The following is a 20023-nucleotide window of genomic DNA, read 5'->3' on the forward strand; positions in this document are numbered from 1 at the left end:
CTCGACCCCCTGGCCTCCCGGGCGCGGGGACCCCGCGGCCCTCCGCCTCCTTCTCAGGATCCGGCTCGCGGGCGGCGCGGCCCAGGTAAGGCCGCTGCTGGGCGGGCGCGTCCCCGCGTGCCCCCTCCCCCTCCGGCGACTTCCTGGTTTGCAGAAGGTGCAGGAGCCGCTGCGGGCGGCCGCGGTCGCAGGAACTGAGAGGCCCCAGCTTTGGCGGGCGGCGGGCGGCGGCGGCGGGGGCGGCGGCTGCGCTGCTGCTGCTGTCACAGAACAGCGCTGGGGTGGGGTGGAGGCGGGTAAGCGCCCGGGGCGCAGCCGACATGGGCCCGCCGCCGCCGCCGCTGTGAGCGCCTCCTTCCCCGGCGGGGCGGCCCGCGTGCTGGGGGCGGCGCGACCCTCGGGCCGCGGGGTGGCCGGCGTCGAGGCCGGCGCGAGGGGCGGGGACGCGCAGCCCCCACCGACATGTAACCATGGACCGCAGGATCAAGTGAGTGGGGGCCGGCCGGGCGGGTGGGCGGCCCGCGCGCGCTCCAGGCTCGCCCCGTGTCCCCGCTTCCCGCGCCCGGTCGCCTTCCCCGCACGGTGGTCGTTGGTCGCGGGCGGGGGCACGGCCCAGCCCCGGGGCCCCCGTCCGTCCGTCCGTCCGTCCGTCCGTCCGTCCGTCCGTCCTGCCGGCCGGCGGGACGGCGCTAGGCCGCAAAGCCTGGTGGGCCCTGCGTCCCGGGCCCGCGGGGTCGGCGCGGCTCCTGCCGGAGCGACCGGCAGCGCAGCGTGGACGCCGGTTCCCGGGCGCGGGGGAGGCCAGGTGGCTCCGACACCGCAGGCTGTGGGCGTCTCGTTCTTCCCGGAGTGTGTCAGACGTGGCTCGCCCTTGTCTGTGTGTGTATCGCTGGTGCCCGGGAGGGTGTCAGCGTTGAGGTTACACGGTTATTTCAAGTGCTTTCTCAGCATCACCATTAAGATAACCTCTTCATAAGTGTATTTATTAATTTTGTCTTAGATGTTTTCTTCTGGTTTCTCTTATCAATTAAATTTCTCTCTGGTGTTAGTTTATATAGGCAGCATGCATATACATGGTGCTTGCAACATGGTATCCAATTAGATGGTGTGTGTGTGTGTGCTAACTATGAATCAGTGGCTATTTTTTTTCTCCACAAGAAATTAGATAAAAGGCAGTTTGAATGAATGTGATGATTTTATTTCGAGATATTTTAGAGACATGAGCTTTATATTGATCTCCTGAAGCTCACTTTGAAAAGAATTACTTCTTTCTGGCCTTCCATCCACACTCCAAAGTTTAAAAATAGTGAACATCATGTATTCATATTAATTTCACAGAAGTATAGGTGAATCACTATTTAATTTTTACACCTAAGATTCTAAACAATATTGGGAACATTGGGAAAAAGAATTTGAAATTATTTGCTTCAGTGTTTGACATCCTGGAAGGAGGGGGGTTAAGTGAGTAAAAAAGTATACTTTTTGATATTAATTGTATTGTAAGGGAGGCCCTCACTGAGTCCACATTGTTCACATTGAAACAAGTTGGTAGTGTGAAGGCTGAGGAAATGTATTTTAAAAAATTAGTTTATGTGGTTTGTCACTTCTTATGTTTCTAGGTTCATGTTTTGTAATAAAACATTAAAAAAATCAGTGTTTATTTCAAAGTCAAATCTGCAAATCTGGCGTTAGTTTTCTTGTAGGTAGTTAGCGTTAAAAATTGCCAGTGTACAAAGACACTAAGACTCAGCAGGAGTAACTGAAATATATTAACACTTTGGTCACGTGGATATTGTGGTATCAGATTTGGCTTAATCTTTCATCTTCTAGCGGAAAGGAGATTAAAACAGAACTATGTTTTGAAAAAAAAAGTCTCAGTAGATTAGAATTTGCTTTTTGAAATTAAACCAATGATTACGTTAAATGTGTGAGAAGTCAGTAAAAAAGTCAGTAATTTCTGATTGAAGTGAAACAACCTTACTGTTCCTAGTGGGAAAAATCTAATATTGAGACAGATGTCCAATTTCCCCAAAGATAATCGACGTAAAAATGTGTGTGTTTATATATATATGTGTGTGTATATTGCTAGCCTTGAAATCGATATTTTCCTACTTTAAACACGCTTAAGTATAATAATTACATCTCTGGAAAAGTATATACCAAGTATCACATTCAAGGAGCACTTTGTTTTATGTGGTCTGGGAGTTCTGCTCATTGCTCATGACACTTTAGGAACATGACAGGTAGAACCAGGTACCCATTATTTACACTTACATAGCAAGTACTTTGAAGAAAGCTTGAGAGACTGATCTTAAGCCCTGTTGGTAGGACAAGATAAAGATATAAGAACACACCAGTTTTCCAATTTTTCTTCAATAAGGTGAAAGCAGTACCTTGCATTTATACAGTGCTTCATAATTTATAAAGTACATTCACGTAAATTCTTTGACTTATAATCTTCACAAATATTCTCTAAAGAGAATAGGGCACGTTATAGGCAAGAAAACAGGTCCAGAAGTTAAATGCTTTGCCCTTCTTAAAACTTCTAAATCTCAGCTCTTTAAGGATCTGGGAAGACCTTTTTGTTGTTATTTCTGCTACACTGTGATCATATAGTTTACCTGACATATGTTGAGACAAGAACAAGATTACTTTTAGAATTAAGGAAGTATAAGCTTTATTGTTGTTGTTCTTAGCTGCTGTAGAGTTAGTTGGCCACTGACTCATGGCGACCCATGCACAGTGGAACAAAGCACTGCCCAGCTGTGTGCCACCCTGGTGATCAATTGTGGATTGGACCATTGTGATTGATAGGGTTTTCTGATATGGTTGATCTTCTGAAGTAGAGCACCAGGCCTTTCTTCCTCGTCCACCTTAGCCTGGAAGCTCCACTGAAGCCTGTTCACCATTATAGCAGCATGCTAGCTAGCCTCCACTGACAGCAAGGTGGTGGCCACGTGTGGAAGACAAGAATTCAACCACTGGAACACCACTGCCCGCATATAAACCTTATTGAGATTCTTATTTATGTCCTAGGAAATAAATACAACACTTTTTTTCTTTTAGGGAAAATCCAGAAAGAACTTTTGATTTGGTATTGAAAGTGAAATGTCATGCTTCTGAAAATGAAGGTATGTGTGTTTTGTTAATTTTTAAAATCACTGAGCTTGTCAAAAGAAGTGTTATTGTTTTAGACTGCTGAAGCCTGATAGTTTTGGGACAATAATAGTGTTAAATGTGTATTCTGCAGCTAGTGTCTCAGGTTGCTGGCGATAAAATAGTTGATGAGGTCTTTGCCATGGGTTATAGAAATTCTGAATGTTGTCTGGGCAGCTTGAATTTCAGCTGTGTTGCTAAGCCCAAATAATTGACAATTCAACTTTGCCGGTTGTTGATGAGGTTATCTTTAGTTTTGGTGAAAGGACTAGTCTTCATTTTCTTTGAAAATTGGGATTTTTTTTTTTTTTTGAACATTAGGGGAAATTCTCTCAGTACCAATGGAAGCCACACCAATTGCCTTCTAGTGTTTCCGGGATGCAGAATTCAGACTGAGTAGGCTCTTCTGTTAGATTTACTTTTGTGACATAACACTCTTAGAGGAAGGCAAACAACCAAACAACAGTGCGACATTATTCAGAAGTGTTTCAGCTGTCTGTTCTATATAATTTCCTGAAAAGGCAAGGAAACTTTAGTATTGTGATTTTTGCTAGTTTCACCCTCTTCCCATTTGACAGTGGCAGAAAAGGATAAGGAATTTCTCTTCTGGCTTTTCTGTTTTTTAATGTGTCCTTATGTGGTTCGTTTTCACAGACATCTGCAATGTATGATTTAATTTCAGTGTAGTTAGACTCTAGATTGCATGACGATTAAGCGTGGAATTTTTGTGGAGTCTAGCCATTCTAAGGTCTCAGCGGAAAGTCGGCTGACACTTTTAGGTCTAGAAACTAACCTTGGCAGCAATTACACGCTCTAGAGCAATCTGGGGCTGCACACCTTAAAACAGAGGAGCCCAATGAAGCTGTGGTCAGAGGCCTGGCTAATTTTAGGTAAAAAGGCACACACATTCTTGGCTCCATGAGCCCCACCAGCTGCACTGCTGGCCTGTTTGAACTACAGTTGTGGTCAGGCTTGCCTCTTGGCAAGGAGTGAGCCTAGGTTGCATAGGGCAGCGTCTTTGGATTTAAAGGGTTACCATTTGGCCTTTTATGCAGTGAAGTTTGTCCATTTGCCTTCTTTCCAGGCCCAACCGATTTCTCTCTAGACTCAAATGGATTCATAATTTTTTCAGGTCCAATTTAAACCTATCCTAAGTGCATTTATAGCATGAATAAATCTTTAAAATACCGTAGCAGTAGCTGAAGTTAAGCTTACCCGCACTGTATGTAAAGCAGGCTAAATTCCTTTGGGCAGTATGCATTCTTTTTAATTTTAAATACATGCTAAAGTTATCTTGATAAAAGGATCTATATGCACGCTGAAGTTATCTTGATGAAAGAATCTGTCTGCTCCATATAACACCAGACCTGTGTATGTCCAGAGATTGTGACTTCTCCATAAAGACTTAAAGTGTTTTAATCCCTCCTACCTTGGAGCTTTGGAGCTACAGCTGATAGCCAAAAGATCCACAGTTCAAACCCACCAGCCGCTCCTTGGAAACCCTATGGGGCAGTTCTACTCTGTCCTCTAGGGTTGCTATGAGTTGGAATTGATTCAACAGCAGTGGGTTTGGTTTTTGGGTTTACCTTCCTTTGGGAACCCTGGTGGCACAGTGATTAAGAGATCAGCTGCTAACCAAAAGGCTGCCAGTTTGAATCCACCAGCTGCTCTTTGGAAACCCTATGGGGCAGTTCTACTCTGTCCTATAGGTTTGCTATGAGTCCAGATTGACTCGACAGCAGCGGGTTGGTTTTTGAGTTTTTACCTTCCTTTGCGCTTTTCCATTTTTCAGGAACTAGTTGTTCTAATTTGTACCTTCTACTTTTTACCCTTCTTTTATTACCTCCCTGCCTTTTTGACTGTTGTTATTGTTTAAATCACTACTTACACCTTCTCTTGTATTATAACAGCTTATCCAGCGTGGTGAAGTTGGAAATATAATAAAGACTTAAAAACTTTTGGCCTCCCTATACCCACTGCCATCGAGTCGATTCCGACTCACAGCGACCCTATAGGACAGAGTAGAACTGCTCTGTAGAGTTTCCAAGGAGCGCCTGGCGGATTCGAACTGCAGACTGCTTGGTTAAGTGCTACGGCTCTTAGTCACTACGCCACCAGCGTTTCAGTTAATCCATTCTAACTATGTATACCGTTAATACAAATAACTGGCAGCAGATTCTAAAGATTTTTTTTAAAAAGCTGAACTACGTAAAAAGCATTAACAACCTTTCTTTTTTGATTGTGGCATAAGTGGTATGAATATAACTAATATTTTAGAGTCTGACACGTTAAATTTTTTGTGCCCTGAAAAGTAACTCGTTGCCATTGAGTCGATTCTGACTTATAGCGACCCTATAGGAGGGAATAGAACTGCCCCACAGGGTTTCCGAGGAGCGGCTGGTGGATTTGAACTGCCGCCTTTCGGGGCAGCAGACAAGCGCTTTAGCCGTTGCTAGCTATAAATAGGAGGGTTGTGTTGTTGTCGTTACTTGCTGTGGAGTCAGCTCCTGCTTACGGCACCCTTAAAGGGGCTCCAAAAGTAGGGTTGTATGTCAAGTAAAGGGATTGATCTTTTTAGACTGTTCTATTAATTTTCTGCTTTACTGTTACATATCATAGGGAAAAATGTCCATAAATTAAAGAAGTTATTGGAATATTCCTTTTTAATGGTCAATAACCTATCATGTTTGTTTTAATAAGAGTATGATTATATCAGTTTAAAGTAGAATAAAATATTCTTTGCTAACATTTAAATTAGGATGGATGAAACTATGTGGTAGTAATAGATCTAGAACACAAAATGTGTAAATTAGGATGCTTTTGGATACACATGTAAAACTGGTTTAGGAAGTCCCTAGGCAAGTCATCAAAGATCCACATTCTTTTTGCATCTCAGCTTTGTCACCCACAGTAATGGTTTCATATGAAAGCTTAGATTCCTTGTGGTTATAGGATGGTGGTCAGTAGAAGTTGGCACTCAGCCTTTTTGTGGTGATGGGGGTGGCAGACACTGACTTCTCATGGCTCTCTGTAGAGCCAGAAAGTTTCATTTCCAGAAGCCCATGGAACACCTCTCCTTGGAGTCTGGTGGCTCAAGGTGACATGGGCCTGATCATTTCTGAAATAACCATTGGCAGGGGCAGAGATGGAAGTGTGAGGTGGCCAGATTATTGTGATTGGCTTACTAAAAAATTGGCAAAGAATAGATGGGAAATCAGTGAAAATGTTCTTTGTAAGATGTTTCTCAGGTTGTTGATTTATTTTTTGATGACTGAGTAGAAAATACAATGCTTGGGGTAAACTTGATTTAGACTAAGATTGGTACTATCATGTTAAGATATATGGCAAATTTCTCTTGTTTACTTTTTAATAGAAAACAATTAAATTGCTCCATTTATCTTGAATGACTTAGATTATAGGAAACCCTGGTGGTGTAGTGGTTAAGTCCTATGGCTGCAAACCAAAAGGTCAGCAGTTCGCATCTACCAGGTGCTGCTTGGAAACTCTATGGGGCAGTTCTGCTCTGTCCTGTGGGGTCGCCATGAATCGGAGTCAACTTGATGGCAATGGGTTTGGGTTTTTTGGTTTGAAGGCATCACCTTGATTTTCTTGGAAAAAACACATTTTAGAATACTCTGGGAAATACAATTCTCATATGGACGGCTCCACAGATTAAAAAATTGCCTCGAGAGGGATTGATAGTGTTACTTTATAGTGTCCCTTTTGCGTTAGTAGAATTGGTTCTGGTGGTGTCCAACATACTGGTTGGGCATCTTTTAGTGGAGGTCTCCTGGCTAGGAAAATCTCACTAATAACTTCTGCTCCAAGTAAGTATTTGAGAGAGAAGCACCAAAGCGTAGATTTTAATGTTCTTCCAGTTAGAACTCCAAGGTAATTGCCGTAGTCACTCACTGCTTTCTTTCTAACTTCCCAGCAGGCAGGGAAGTATAGCCAGTAGTGATGACATCTCCTCAATTTTAGTAATAGAACTTATTGTTACCATACTGCTCCGACTTTCCCTGAAGTGGTTCAGGACTTCAAGGAGATGAAAAGTAACTCTTCCTCCATAAAAGACTGAAGACACCTCCCTTAAGGGTTTCTCTTCCAGACAGTGAGTGCTCTTGGTACTCTAGCTTTCTCTTTTCTGTTTTGTTGATAACCTACCCCTAGCAGTACCAGTAATAGTTAACATTTATGTAACACTTACTTTGTATTGGTGCAGTCCTGGGTGTTTTACATGTTCTCTTTAAGCCTCACAACAGTCCTACAAAATAGGAAATGTTATATTCTCAATTTTACACGTGAAGAAATTGAAGCACGTAGAAATTAAGAAACTTGCCCACAGTCACCTCGTAAGTTGTAGATCTGTGATTTGAGCTCAGGTTGTCTGGCTCCAGAGTTTGTATTTTAATCACTGTATCGCTTTTCATGGTGTAGTGACCTCACATAAGTTCCTTATAAGCTGTGGTGAAAGCGCCTGGCTGGTAACCGAAAAGTCAAAGGTTTGAACCTACCAGCCGCTCTGCAGGAGGAAGATGTGGCAGCCTACATCTATAAAGATTTACTGCCTTGGAGGCCTGTGGGGCAGCTCTACTCTGTCCTATAGGGTCTCTATGAGTTGGAATCCACTGGATGGCAATGGGTTTGGTTTTGGTTGGTAGGGAATATTAGAGTATACACTATATATGGCCTGGGTAATTTTTTTTTTTTAAAAGAGGAATAGAGTATATTCCCTAAAATTAATGAATCTAGTGTTATGCCTGGAATCCTTGGAAACTCTACGGGGTGGTTCTACTCTGTCCTGTAGGGTCGCTATGAGTCGGAATCGACTCGACGGAACTGGGTTAGTGTTATGCCTGGAATCCTTGGAAACTCTACGGGGCAGTTCTACTCTGTCCTGTAGGGTCGCTGTGAGTCGGAATTGACTCGACGGCGCTGGGTTAGTGTTATGCCTGGAATCCTTGGAAACTCTACGGGGCGGTTCTACTCTGTCCTGTAGGGTCGCTATGAGTCGGAATCGACTCGATGGCACTGGGTTAGTGTTATGCCGTTAAAACAGTTGCTGAGCTTTTCCTTGTGGTTACTCTGGCTCAGGAGATTCTTCTCACCTCCCACTCCTCTTTTTTTTTTTTTATTTTAAGAATGCACACCTTCATCTTTAGTGAATGTTTGATCTAACCATTCTAGCTATTCCACATCTTTAGCAAATCTTGTCTTCTGTATTCCTTTCTGTTTGCCTAGAATAATTTCTCTCAGGAATGAATCCCTCTTTGCTGCCGACTTTGCACTTTGATCAGTCCTTCCAGTCAAGTATGATAGCATCCATCTTTCTGATACCTAGCTCATATTAACCGTTGACCTGCCTTTCACTCTTTTTTTTAATCAGAACCTGAAGCCAAAGCATTCTAACTTGGCCAGGTTTTACATTTGGTAACTTTCCATCTTTAGGGATACCATTTGCACTAGAATCCACAACATTTTACTTCTGCTTGTATTTTAGCACTTGTGGTCTTATAGATGGAAACCCTGGTGGTGTAGTGGTTAAGAGTTAGGCTGCTAACCAAAAGGGTGACAGTTTGAATCCACCAGGTACTCCTTGGAAACCGTGTGGAGCAGTTCTACTCTGTCCTATAGGGTTGCTATGAGTCGAAATTGACTTGACGGCAGTGTGTTGGGACTTACAGATATTTATCTAAATGTTTGTCCCCCTTGAAGTAAGCTCTTCGAAGTCTGTGCCATAACTTAGTAATTTGTGTCCTTACAGGAAAAGCCTAGCATAGAGTCTGACACATTTAATGAATATTCACATTAGAAAGAAACTGAACGGCATAATGCCTGGCCATTGAATAAATCAAAGCTGGTCAGATTAATTCACAGAGACATACTTGTAGAAGTGACCTTGAATGTGTGCTGGTATGACATTAGCAGGTACATTAGAAATATACTCTCATATATACCTTGGACTGGACTATTTTGGGTTTTTTTTTTTTTTTTTATGCTCAAGCTCTCCTCCCTTCTCACATCACAAGGTTTGTAGGGGTAGTTGCCATGTGCTTATGGAGGCTACCTCAGAACCCATCCATATCCAACCACACACACTAAAAACCTAATAAAACCCTAACATTTAGAAAGCAGTGCTTTGATGAATCATACATATAATAAAGTGGTTTGAAGACTTCACGTTATTGCCCCAAATGGAAAAAATCTGTAAGGTCAACAGCTTAAAAGTGTGGTTACCACGATAGTTCATTTTCCTGTTGCTTTGCACTCATTGAAGAACTCACAGATGCACTAGAATAAATTTGAGTAATCTGGACTTTATATCCTTGTTGAAGAAAATGAAATGATTTCATTTTCTCATAATTGGGACATACCAGGGACAAAATTTAATGTGACTCTTTAGAGCCTTATCTTTGGGATATGCCATTTTGTTGGATGTACTTAAGAATAAGGTACTTTTGTATTTGGCTTGGGCGTTATATCCTCCTCCTCATACCTGCCTGCAAATGTAAAAGTAAATCAGATTTCATCGTTTGGTATTTTTTGATTAATACTTTGATAGGGATTTTGCAGAGCTTATATTTTAGTAGTTTGATTTTAAATTGTCTCATTAGGTACTTTTATTTGTTCACATGTTCTATTTTCCTGTTTTAATCCCAGGCGACCTCTTGATTTTTAATACTAACAGTCCCCACTTGTTACACATGGGAGGCAGCATCTCCACGCAGTTTTCCTCACAGTGGCCTGTTCTCTCAGACAGTTGTTTGGCCACTGCTGTGTTGCCATGGTACAACAAGTTTGTTCAGATTTCTTCCTGGAACTTTCTTGTTTTCTTGACTTTCAAGGTAATATGTTCCTGATGAACGTTTTGTAATAGTCTTTCACTTGGAGATTTTCTAATGCTCAAACAATGTCTCATTTTCTTTTCTTCCAAATTTTTATTTTCCATTTGTAAGTTAGAGGGCAGTAATTTATCTTGTATAATCAACGTTTTAAAAGTGTATATAAGATATTAAAAAAAAAATAGTAGGAGGCATTTTTTGGGTGCTTTACGCAGGTGGCCATGGTATTATTTTAGATAACAATGAAAATCAAAGGGACTAAGTGCGAAGTATATTCTTAGTCATTTCCAAAAGAATCACACTTTACTGGAAATAAATTTTATTTATTTATTTTTTAATGTGCTTTAGATGAAGATTTACTGAGCAGATTAGTCTCCCATTAAGCAATTAATACAAATATTGTTTTATGACATTGGTTGCCAACCATGCGACTTGTTAACATTCTCCCCTTCTCGACCTTGGGCCCCCCATTTCCCTTCGTCCAGCTTTCCTGTCCCCTACTGCCTTCTCGTCTTTGCCCCTGGGGTGATGTGTCCATTTAATCTCATATACATGGTTGAACTATGTGTATTTTTGTTTGTTTTATGGGCCTGTCTAAGTTTTGGCCAAAGGGTGAACCTTAGGAATGACTTTAGTACTGAGTTAAAAGGGTGTGGGAATAAATTTTTAAGTTCAAAACCTTTACCCACTTTCGAACTCATAGATTTATGCTAAAGGACGTTATAGAAACTAGGAGAGTTGTTTTTATTTTTTTAAAATGTTTTTACTCTGGAGCCGGAAAGGATTCAAAATAGCTTTGAGAAGGTCCTGAAGTACCAGGGTGTTCTATATTGTTAGGTTGAATGGTTTTCCCATTGTTATATTTGTTTTGAGTGTATTTGGACTCCTAGCTTGTATGAATTAAGGATAAGTTGATTTATTTCAGGTAGTGATTTACATTCATCTGCAGAGAGGGTGGAAACCCTGGTGGTGTAGTGGTTAAGTGCTATGGCTGATAACCAAGAGGTGAGCAGTTTGAATCGGCCAGGCGCTCCATAGAAACTCTATGAGGCAGTTCTACTCTGTTCTGCAGGGTGGCTGTGATTTGGAATCAACTCAATGGCAGTGAGTTTGGTTGTTTGAGACAGAGAGGGTTGTCTTGGTTCACATTTACTTGGTAGACCAGTCATTGGCCATGTGGGGGAACTTGCCAAAAATGGCCCTGTGTTGATTATTCAAGATTTTTAGGAGGTTTCTACCATTTGGGGTAGGTCCCTGGGTGGTGCAAATGGTTTGTGCTTGATTACTAACCGAAAGGTTGGCAGATGGAACCCACTGAGAAGAAAGGCCTGGCTATCTACTTCTGTAAAGATTACAACCAAGGAAACTCTACGCAGCTCAGTTGTACTTTCTTACACCTAGGGCCGCCATAAGTTGGAATCCACTCAATGGCAACAGGTACCACTTAGGGTATTTAGGATACCACTTGGGGTGTTAAGGCACATGGCAGAAGAGAACAGTAGAATAGTATAACTAGAAGTTTCCTTAAAGAGCAACTAGTAAATAACCCCTTAGAGGAGAAATTACTTTGATGCCCTTCAATTCCTGAAGCCCTTCTGTTGTCATCCTGCATGTGCCATTGTCATTATGCTGCCTGGTGACTGCGTAAAGACCAGCATTATATAGGCCTGCTCTATCCCAGACAAGCTTCATTTTAAAATTACTTCTCACCACTCTTCAAATAAAAATTCCTTAATGTATTTATCTGATTAAAATAATTCCCTGTGAGGTGTGAATAACTGATAGCCCTCAAGGGAGCATTTTAATTTTAAAGGGAGCTTTGTAAATGAATTAAAAAGGTACAGGTTGATTTAGTTGGAAGATCTCTGAACTAAGGATCAAATGTACCTCTGTCTAATTCTAGTTAGGTTTTGCCATCTCTCCCGTATGTATTGATGTTCTATTTGTAATTTGTGATTAACAGCTTTAGTAAGTTTGTAAGTATATTTAGTCAGAGTATTTGTTCAGTGAATTTCCTTAAGACTTTGTTTAAAGTTTCCAGTTAATCAAATAAAACTATAACATCAGGGTTACAGTGCCTTAGTTATCAATTTATTTTCTCTGATTAAACTTCAAGTTAGATGTTTTCAAGATACATATGTTTTACAGAAATAGTAATAAAAACTATTTGGTATTTACTATATGTCAGGAGGAGCCCTGATGGCACAGTGCTTTAAGCATTTGACTGCCAACCAAAAGGTTGGCAGTTCAAATCTACCAGCGGCTCCTTGGAAACCCTGTGGGGCAGGTCTGTTCTGTCCTATAGGATCTCTATGACTCAGAATTGACTTGATGGCCATGAGTTTGGGTTTTTTTTTTTTTTGGTTATATGTCAGGAACTGTATCAAGAGCCTACATGTCCCATTTACCTTCACTACAAGCACCTTGTTAATTCATTCAGTGAATGTTTCTGAGTGTCAGTTTTGTGTCAGGCACAGATGAAAAGCGGTTAAGAAGATCACTTTCTCAGAAGGGAAGTGTCAGTTTCAAATCAATGATTATAATACAGTGTAGTAAAACCCTATGGAGCAGTTCACTATGGGTCGGAATCGACTTGGTGGCAACTAACAATAACAAGAAAGGGCTGTGATAGAGGATGCCCAATATGTAGCAGGAGGAGAGGTCACCTAACCCAGCTCAGTCAGTGTGTGGGGGGCATAGGTGACAGTGGAGGAGTGGGAGAGTCAGGGGTAGCTGTGAGGTGAGGGAGGAGGGATGGTTAGACATCCGTTCACAGCTCTCAGTTGGGTATCAGGTGGTTACCTTTTGCTAAAGTAAGTTGGACTTTTACTTTATATTTAAAATCTTGAGTAAATAGTTAAGAATGTAATGCTTTTGATAAAAATATTTAACATCTAATGAACGTCAGGAAGGCGCTCTCTGCTACTATGTAGTCTGCCTTGGGATAGGGAGTTGTCTGGCTTAATTTTGTTTACCCAGAGCCTAGAACATTGTCTCACCCATAGCATATGCTCAGTTGCATTATTGAAGCACTGTGATTGAGGTACTGAGATGGCTTTTATTTTATTTATTTATGGAGCCCTGGTAACGTAGTGATTAAGAGCTGTGGCTGCTAACCAAAAGGTTGGCAGTTCGAATCTACTAGCTGCTCCTTGGAAACTCTATGGGGCAGTTCTGCTCGGTCCTGTAGGGTTGCTCTGAGTCAGAATCGACTTGACGGCAAAGGGTTTTGTTTTTGTTTATGACTGAGGTACTGAGATGGCTTTTACATTTTTTTTAATGCTTCCTACTTTAATTAAAAGTTATTTTCAATTTTAAAATTACTTCAAAGTTACAGAAAAGTTGTAAGAATATTACAAAGAACTCTTGTGTTTACTTCTTCACCCAGATTTGCCAGTTCTTTTAACGTTTTTATCTTAATATGGCATATCATCTTGTCCATCTAGCCATCTATATCTATCTATTGATATGTAATTTGAATCATTTCAGAGCAGTTGTAGACATACGTTGTTTTACCCCTAAATACTTGAGAGTGCATTTCTTAAGGACAAGGACATTCTCTTACATTACCACGGTATAAGTATCAAAATCGAGGAATTTAACAATTTTTTAATGTACAATCCACATTCAGAATTTGCCAGTTGTCCCAATAATGTCCTGTAGAGCAATATTCTTTTTTTGGTTCACATGTTACATTTTTTTTTTTTTTATATAAATGATCTTATTTAATGTTACAGACGTTCATTTATTTGTTTTCACAACTGATATCGTATTATTATACTTCCTGTCCCTCACTTTTTCTCCTTAATATATCTTTTTTTAAAAATAATTTCTATTGTGCTTTAAGTGAAAGTTTATAAATCAAGTCAGTCTCTCACACAAAAACCCATATACACCTTGCTACACACTCCCAATTACTCTCCCCCTAGTGAGACAGCCGGCTCTCTCCCTCCACTCTCTCTTTTCGTGTCCATTTCACCAGCTTCTAACCCCCTCCACCTTCTCATCTCCCTTCCAGGCAGGAGATGCCAACATAGTCTCAAGTGTCCACCTGATCCAAGAAGCTCACTCCTCACCAGCATCCTCCAACCCATTGTCCAGTCCAATCCATGTCTGAAGAGTTGGCTTCGGGAATGGTTCCTGTCCTGGGCCAACAAAAGGTCTGGGGGCCATGACCACTGGGGTCGCTCTAGTCTCAGTCAGACCATTAAGTCTGGTCTTGTGAGAATTTGGGGTCTGTACCACACTGCTCTCCTGCTCCCTCAGGGGTTCTCTGTTGTGTTCCCTGTCACGGCAGTCATCGATTGTAGCCGGGCACTATCTAGTTCTTCTGGTCTCAGGATGATGTAGTCGCTGGTTCATATGGCCCTTTCTGTCTCTTGGGCTCATAATCGCCTTGAGTTCTTGGTGTTCTTCATTCTCCTTTGATCCAGGTGGCTTGAGACCAATTGATGCATCTTAGATGGCTGCTTGCTAGCGTTTAAGACCCCAGACACCACTCTTCAAAGTCGAATGCAGAATGTTTTCTTAATAAATTTTATTATGCCCATTGGCTTAGATGTCCCCTGAAACCATGGTCCCCAGACCCCTGCCCCTGCTACGCTGGCCTTTGAAGTTTATTCAGGAAACTTCTTTGCTTTTGGTTTAGTCCAGTTGTGCTGACCTCCCCTGTATTGTGTGCTGTCTTTCCCTTCACCTAAAGTAGTTCTTATCTACTATCTAATTAGTGAGTACCCCTCTCCCACACACCCCCCCATAACCACGAAACAATATTTTCTTCTCAGTTTAAATTATTTCTCAAGTTCTTATAATAGTGGTCCTATACAATATTTGTCCTTTTGCAACTGACTAATTTCACTCAGCATAATGCCTTCCAGGTTCCTCCATGTTATGAAATCTTTCACAGATTCCTCACTGTTCTTTATTGATGCGTAATACTCCATTGTGTAAATATACCGTAATTTATTTATCCATTCATCCATTGATGGGCCCCTTGGTTGCTTCCATCTTTTTGGTATTGTAAACAGTGCTGCAGTAAACATGGGTGTGCATATATATGTTCGTGTAAAGGCTCTTATTTCTTTAGGATATATTCCAAGGAGTGGGATTGCTGGATCGTATGGTAGTTCTTCTTCTAGCTTTTTAAGGAAGTGCCAAGTCGATTTCCAAAGTGGTTGTACCATTTTACATTCCCACCAGCAATGTATAAGTGTTCCAGTCTCTCCACAGCCTCTCCAGCATTTATTGTTTTGTGTTTTTTGGATTAATGCCAGCCTTGTTGGAGTGAGATGAAATCTCATTGTAGTTTTGATCTGCATTTCTCTAGTGGCTAATGATTGTGAACATTTCCTCATATATCTGTTAGCTACCTGAATATCTTCTTTAGTGAAGTGTCTATTCATATCTTTTGCCCATTTTTTAATTGGGCTACTTGTCTTTTTGCAGTTGAGTTTTTGCAGTATCATGTAGATTTTAGAGATCAGGCACTGATCATAAATGTCATAGCTAAAAACTTTTTCCCAGTCTGTAGGTAGTCTTTTTACTCTTTTGGTGAAGTCTTTGAATGAGCATAGGTGTTTGATTTTTAGGAGCTCCCAGTTATCTAGTTTTTCTTCTACATTCTTTATGATTTTTTGTATACTGTTTATGCCATGTATTAGGGCTCCTAATGTTGTCCCTATTTTTTCTTCCATGATCTTTATCGTTTTAGATTTTATATTTAGGTCTTTGATCCATTTAGAGTTAGTTTTTGTGCATGGAGTGAGGTATGGGTCTTGTATCATTTTTTTTGCAGATGGATATCCAGTTATGCCAGCACCATGTGTTAAAAAGACTGTCTTTTCCTCACTTAAGTGTTTTGGGACCTTTGTCAAGTATCAACTGCTCATATGTGCATGGAGTTATGGCTGGATTCTCAATTCTGTTCCATTGGTCCATGTATCTGTTGTTGTACCAGTACCAGGCTGTTTTGACTACTGTGGTGGTATAATAGGTTCTAAAATCAGGTAAAGTAAGGCCTCCCACTTTGTTCTTCTTTTTCACTAATGCATTATTTATCCGGGGCCTTTTTCCCTTCCATATGAAGTTGGTGATCTGTTTCTCCATCTCATTAAAGAATGTCCTTGGGATTTGGATCAGAATTGCATTAAATGTATAGATCCCTTTTGGTAGAATAGACATTTTTATAATGTTAAGTCTACCTATCCACGAGCAAGGTATGTTCTTCCACTTATGTAAGTCTCTTTTGGTTTCTTCCAGAAGTGTTCTGTAGTTTCCTTTGCATAAGTCTTTTACGTCTCTGGTAAGATTTATTCCTAAGTATTTTATCTTCTTGGGGGCTATTGTAAATGGCATTGATTTGGTTATTTCCTCTTCGATGTTTTTTTTGTTGGTGTAGAGGAATCCAACTGATTTTTGTATGTTTATCTTGTATCCCGATACTCTGCTGAACTCTTCTCTTAGTTTCAGTAGTTTTCTGGAGGATTCCTTAGGGTTTTCTGTGTATAAGATCATGTCATCTGCAAATAGAGATACTTTTACTTCTTACTCACCAAACCGGATACCCTTTATTTCTTTATCTAGCCTAATTGCTCTGGCTGGGACTTGGAGCACAATGTTGAATAAGAGTGGTGGTAAAGGGCATCCTTGTCTGGTTCCCGATCTCAGTGGGAATGTTTTCAGGCTCTCTACATTTCAGGTGATGTTGGCTGTTGACTTTGTATAAATGCCCATTATGTTGAGAAATTTTCTTTATATTCCTATTTTGCTGAGAGTTTTTATCATGAATGAGTGTTGAGCTTTGTCAAATGTCTTTTCTGCATCAATTGATAAAATCGTGTGATTCTTGTCTTTTGTTTTATTTATGTGGTGGATTACATTAATCATTTTTCTAATGTTGAACCATCCCTGCATACCTGGTATGAATCCCACTTGGTCATAGTGAATTATTTTTTTGATATGTTGTTGAATTCTATTGGCTAGAATTTTGTTGAGGACTTTTGCATCTACATTCATGAAGGATATAGGTCTATAATTTTCTTGTGGTGACTTTACCTGATTTTGGTATCAGGGATATGGTGGCTTCATTGAATTCCATCCTTTTCTATGCTCTGAAATACCTTTAGTAGTGGTGGTGTTGACTCTTCTCTGAAAATTTGGTAGAACTCTGCAGTGAAGCCATGCGGACCAGGGCTTTTTTTTGTTGGGAGTTTTTTGATTACCTTTTCAATCTCTTGTTTTGTTATGGGTCTATTTAGTTGTTCTACCTCTGTTTGTGTTAGTTTAGGTAGGTAGTGTGTTTCTAGGAATTCATCGATTTCTTCTAGGTTTTCAAATTTGTTTGAGTATGGCTTTTCATAGTAATCTGATATGAGTCTTTTAATTTCATTTGGGTCTGTTGAAATATCGCCCATCTCATTTCTTATTCGGGTTATTTGCTTCCTCTCCTGTTTTTCTTTTGTCGGTTTGGCCAGTGGTTTATCAATTTTGTTGATTTTTTAAAAAAACCCAGCTTTTGGTCTTGTTAATTCTTTCAATTGTTTTTCTGTTTTCTATTTCATTCAGTTCATCTCTAATTTTTATTATTTGTTTTCTTCTGGTGCCTGTGGATTTCTTTTGTTGCTCTCTTTCTATTTGTTCAAGTTGTAGGGATAATTATTTGATTTGGGCCCTTTCTTCTTTTTGGATGTGTGCATTTATTAGTATAAATTGGCCTCTGAGCACTGCTCTACTCTGTCCTATAGGGTCGCTATGAGTCGGAATCGACTCGACGGCATTGGGTGGGAGCAACGCTTTTGCTGTGTCCCAAAGGTTCTGATAGGAAGTGTTTTCATTCTCATTGGATTCTATGAATTTCTTTATTCCATCCTTAATGTCTTCTGTAATTCAGTCTTTTTTGAGCAGGGTATTGTTCAGTTTCCAAGTGTTTGATTTCTTTTCCCTGCTTTTCCTGTTACTGATTTCCACTTTTATGGCCTTATGGTCAGAGAAGATGCTTTCTCATATTTCATTGTTTTGGATTCTGCTAAGGCTTGGTTTATGACCTAATATGTGGTCTATTCTAGAGAATGTTCCATGTGCACTAGAAAAGAAAGTAAACTTGGTTGCTGTTGGGTGGACTGTTCTGTATAAGTCCGTGAGGTCAAGTTGGTTGATTGTGGCATTTAGATCTTCCATGTCTTTGTTGAGCTTCTTTCTGGATGTCCTGTCCTTCACCGAAAGTGGTGTTGAAGTCTCATACTATTATTGTGGAGTTGTCTATCTCACATTTCAATGCTGATAGAGTTTGTTTCATGTATCTTGCAGCCCTGTCATTGGGTGCATAAATATTTAATATGGTTATATCTTCTTGGTGTATTGTCCCTTTAACCATTCTATAGTGTCCTTCCTTATCCTTTCTGCTGGATTTAACTTTACATTCTATTTTGTCAGAAATTAGTATCGCCACTCCTGCTCTTTTTTGATTGGTGTTTGCTTATTTTTTTTCCATCCTTTAAGTTCTAGTTTGTTTGTGTCTCTAAGTCTAAGGTGTGTCTGTTGTAGGCAGCATATAGATGGATCTTGTTTTTTAATCCATTCTGCCACTCTCTGTGTCTTTATTGGTACATTTAATCCATTGACATTCAGGGTAATTATGGATAGGTATGAATTTTGTGCTAACATTTTGATGTCTTTTTTGTGTGTTTACAGTTTCTTTTTCGCACTTGATTTTATGTGCTGAGTAGATTTTCTTTATATATTGTCCTTTCCTCATATTTGTTGTTGTTGATTTTGTTTCTGCTGAGTATGTATTTTTCCCTTTTTTTTTTTTATTTTGATGAGTAGGATAGTTTGTCTCCTTTGTGGTTACCTTATTATTTACCCCTATTTTTCTAAATTTAAAACTAACTTTTATTTCTTTGTATCACCATATCTTCCTCTCCATATGGAAGGTGTATGATTACATTTCTTAGTCCCTCTTTATTATTTTAATGTTGTCTTCTTTTATATAATAACATTGCCGTTACCCTGTGTTGGGCTTTTTTTTTTTTAATCTTGCTTTGTATTTTTGGATTTCTCTGTCTGGGTTGACTTCTGGTTGCTCTGCCCAGTGTTTTAGTCTTGGGTTGATACCTGACATTATTGATTTTCTAACTGAAGAATTCCATTTAGTATTTCTTGTAGTTTTGGTTTGGTTTTTACAAATTCCCTCAACTTGTGTTTATCTGGAAATGTCTTAATTTCACCTTCATATTTAAGAGACAGTTTTTATGGATATATGATTCTTGGCAGGCAGTTTTTTTCCTTCAGTTTTTTAAATATGTCATTCCATTTCCTTCTTGCCTGCATGGTTTCTGCTGAATAGTCCAAGCTTATTCTTATTGGCTCTCCTGTGTAGGTGACTTTTCTTTTATCCCTTGCTGCTCTTATAATTGTCTCTTTATCTTTGGTCTTGGCAAGCTTGATTATACTATGTCTTGGTGACTTTCTTTTAAGATCTACCTTATGTGGAGTTTGATCAGCATCTTGGATAGATATCTTTTCATTTTTCACAATATCAGGGAAGTTTTCTGCCAACAAATTCTCAACAATTTTCTCTGCGTTTTCTGTTATCCCTCTCTGTTCTTGTACTCTAATCCCTCGTAGGTTAGTTCTCTTGATAGAGTCCCACATGATTCTTAAGGTTTCTTCATTTTTTAAAATTCTTTTATCTGATTTTTCTTCAAATATATTAGTGCCAAGTAATTTATCTTCGAGTTCAGAAATTCTAGCTTCTACTTGCTCAATTCTGCTCCTCTGACTTTCTATTGAGTTGTCTACTTCTGTAATTTTATTGTTAATCTCCTGAATTCTTGATTGCTGTCTGCCTATGGATTTTTCCAGCTTATTAAACTTTTCATTATGTTCCTGAATAATCTTTCTAATTTCTTCAGTTGCTTTATCTGTGTGTTCCTTGGCTTGTTCTGCATATTGCCTTATTTCCTTCCTGATGTCTTGAAAGGTCCTGTGTATTAAACTTTTGTATTCTGCCTCTGGTAATTCCAGGA

The 20023-nt window shown here is 40.0% G+C and overlaps 1 protein-coding gene across 15 annotated transcripts in view; it reads left to right on the forward strand.

The window, feature by feature from the left end:
- Positions 1-376: 376 nt before the first annotated feature.
- The window catches only part of DENND1B (DENN domain containing 1B), a 287699-nt gene continuing 268052 nt past the window's right edge, over positions 377-20023 (forward strand). For 2 of the 15 annotated variants that reach the window (XM_064273444.1, XM_064273448.1), the window contains exons 1-2: positions 377-487; positions 3067-3131. In XM_064273444.1, the coding sequence (XP_064129514.1) occupies positions 471-487; positions 3067-3131 (82 nt within the window). In that variant the 5' untranslated portion in view covers positions 377-470. Of the gene's footprint in view, positions 488-3066; positions 3132-14016; positions 14159-20023 lie in introns of those variants that run through there. The other 13 variants (XM_064273449.1, XM_064273452.1, XM_064273454.1 and 10 more) reach the window with 10 other exon arrangements.

The sequence above is a fragment of the Loxodonta africana genome, chromosome 20, assembly GCF_030014295.1.
Source record: "Loxodonta africana isolate mLoxAfr1 chromosome 20, mLoxAfr1.hap2, whole genome shotgun sequence".
Lineage (NCBI taxonomy): Eukaryota > Metazoa > Chordata > Mammalia > Proboscidea > Elephantidae > Loxodonta > Loxodonta africana.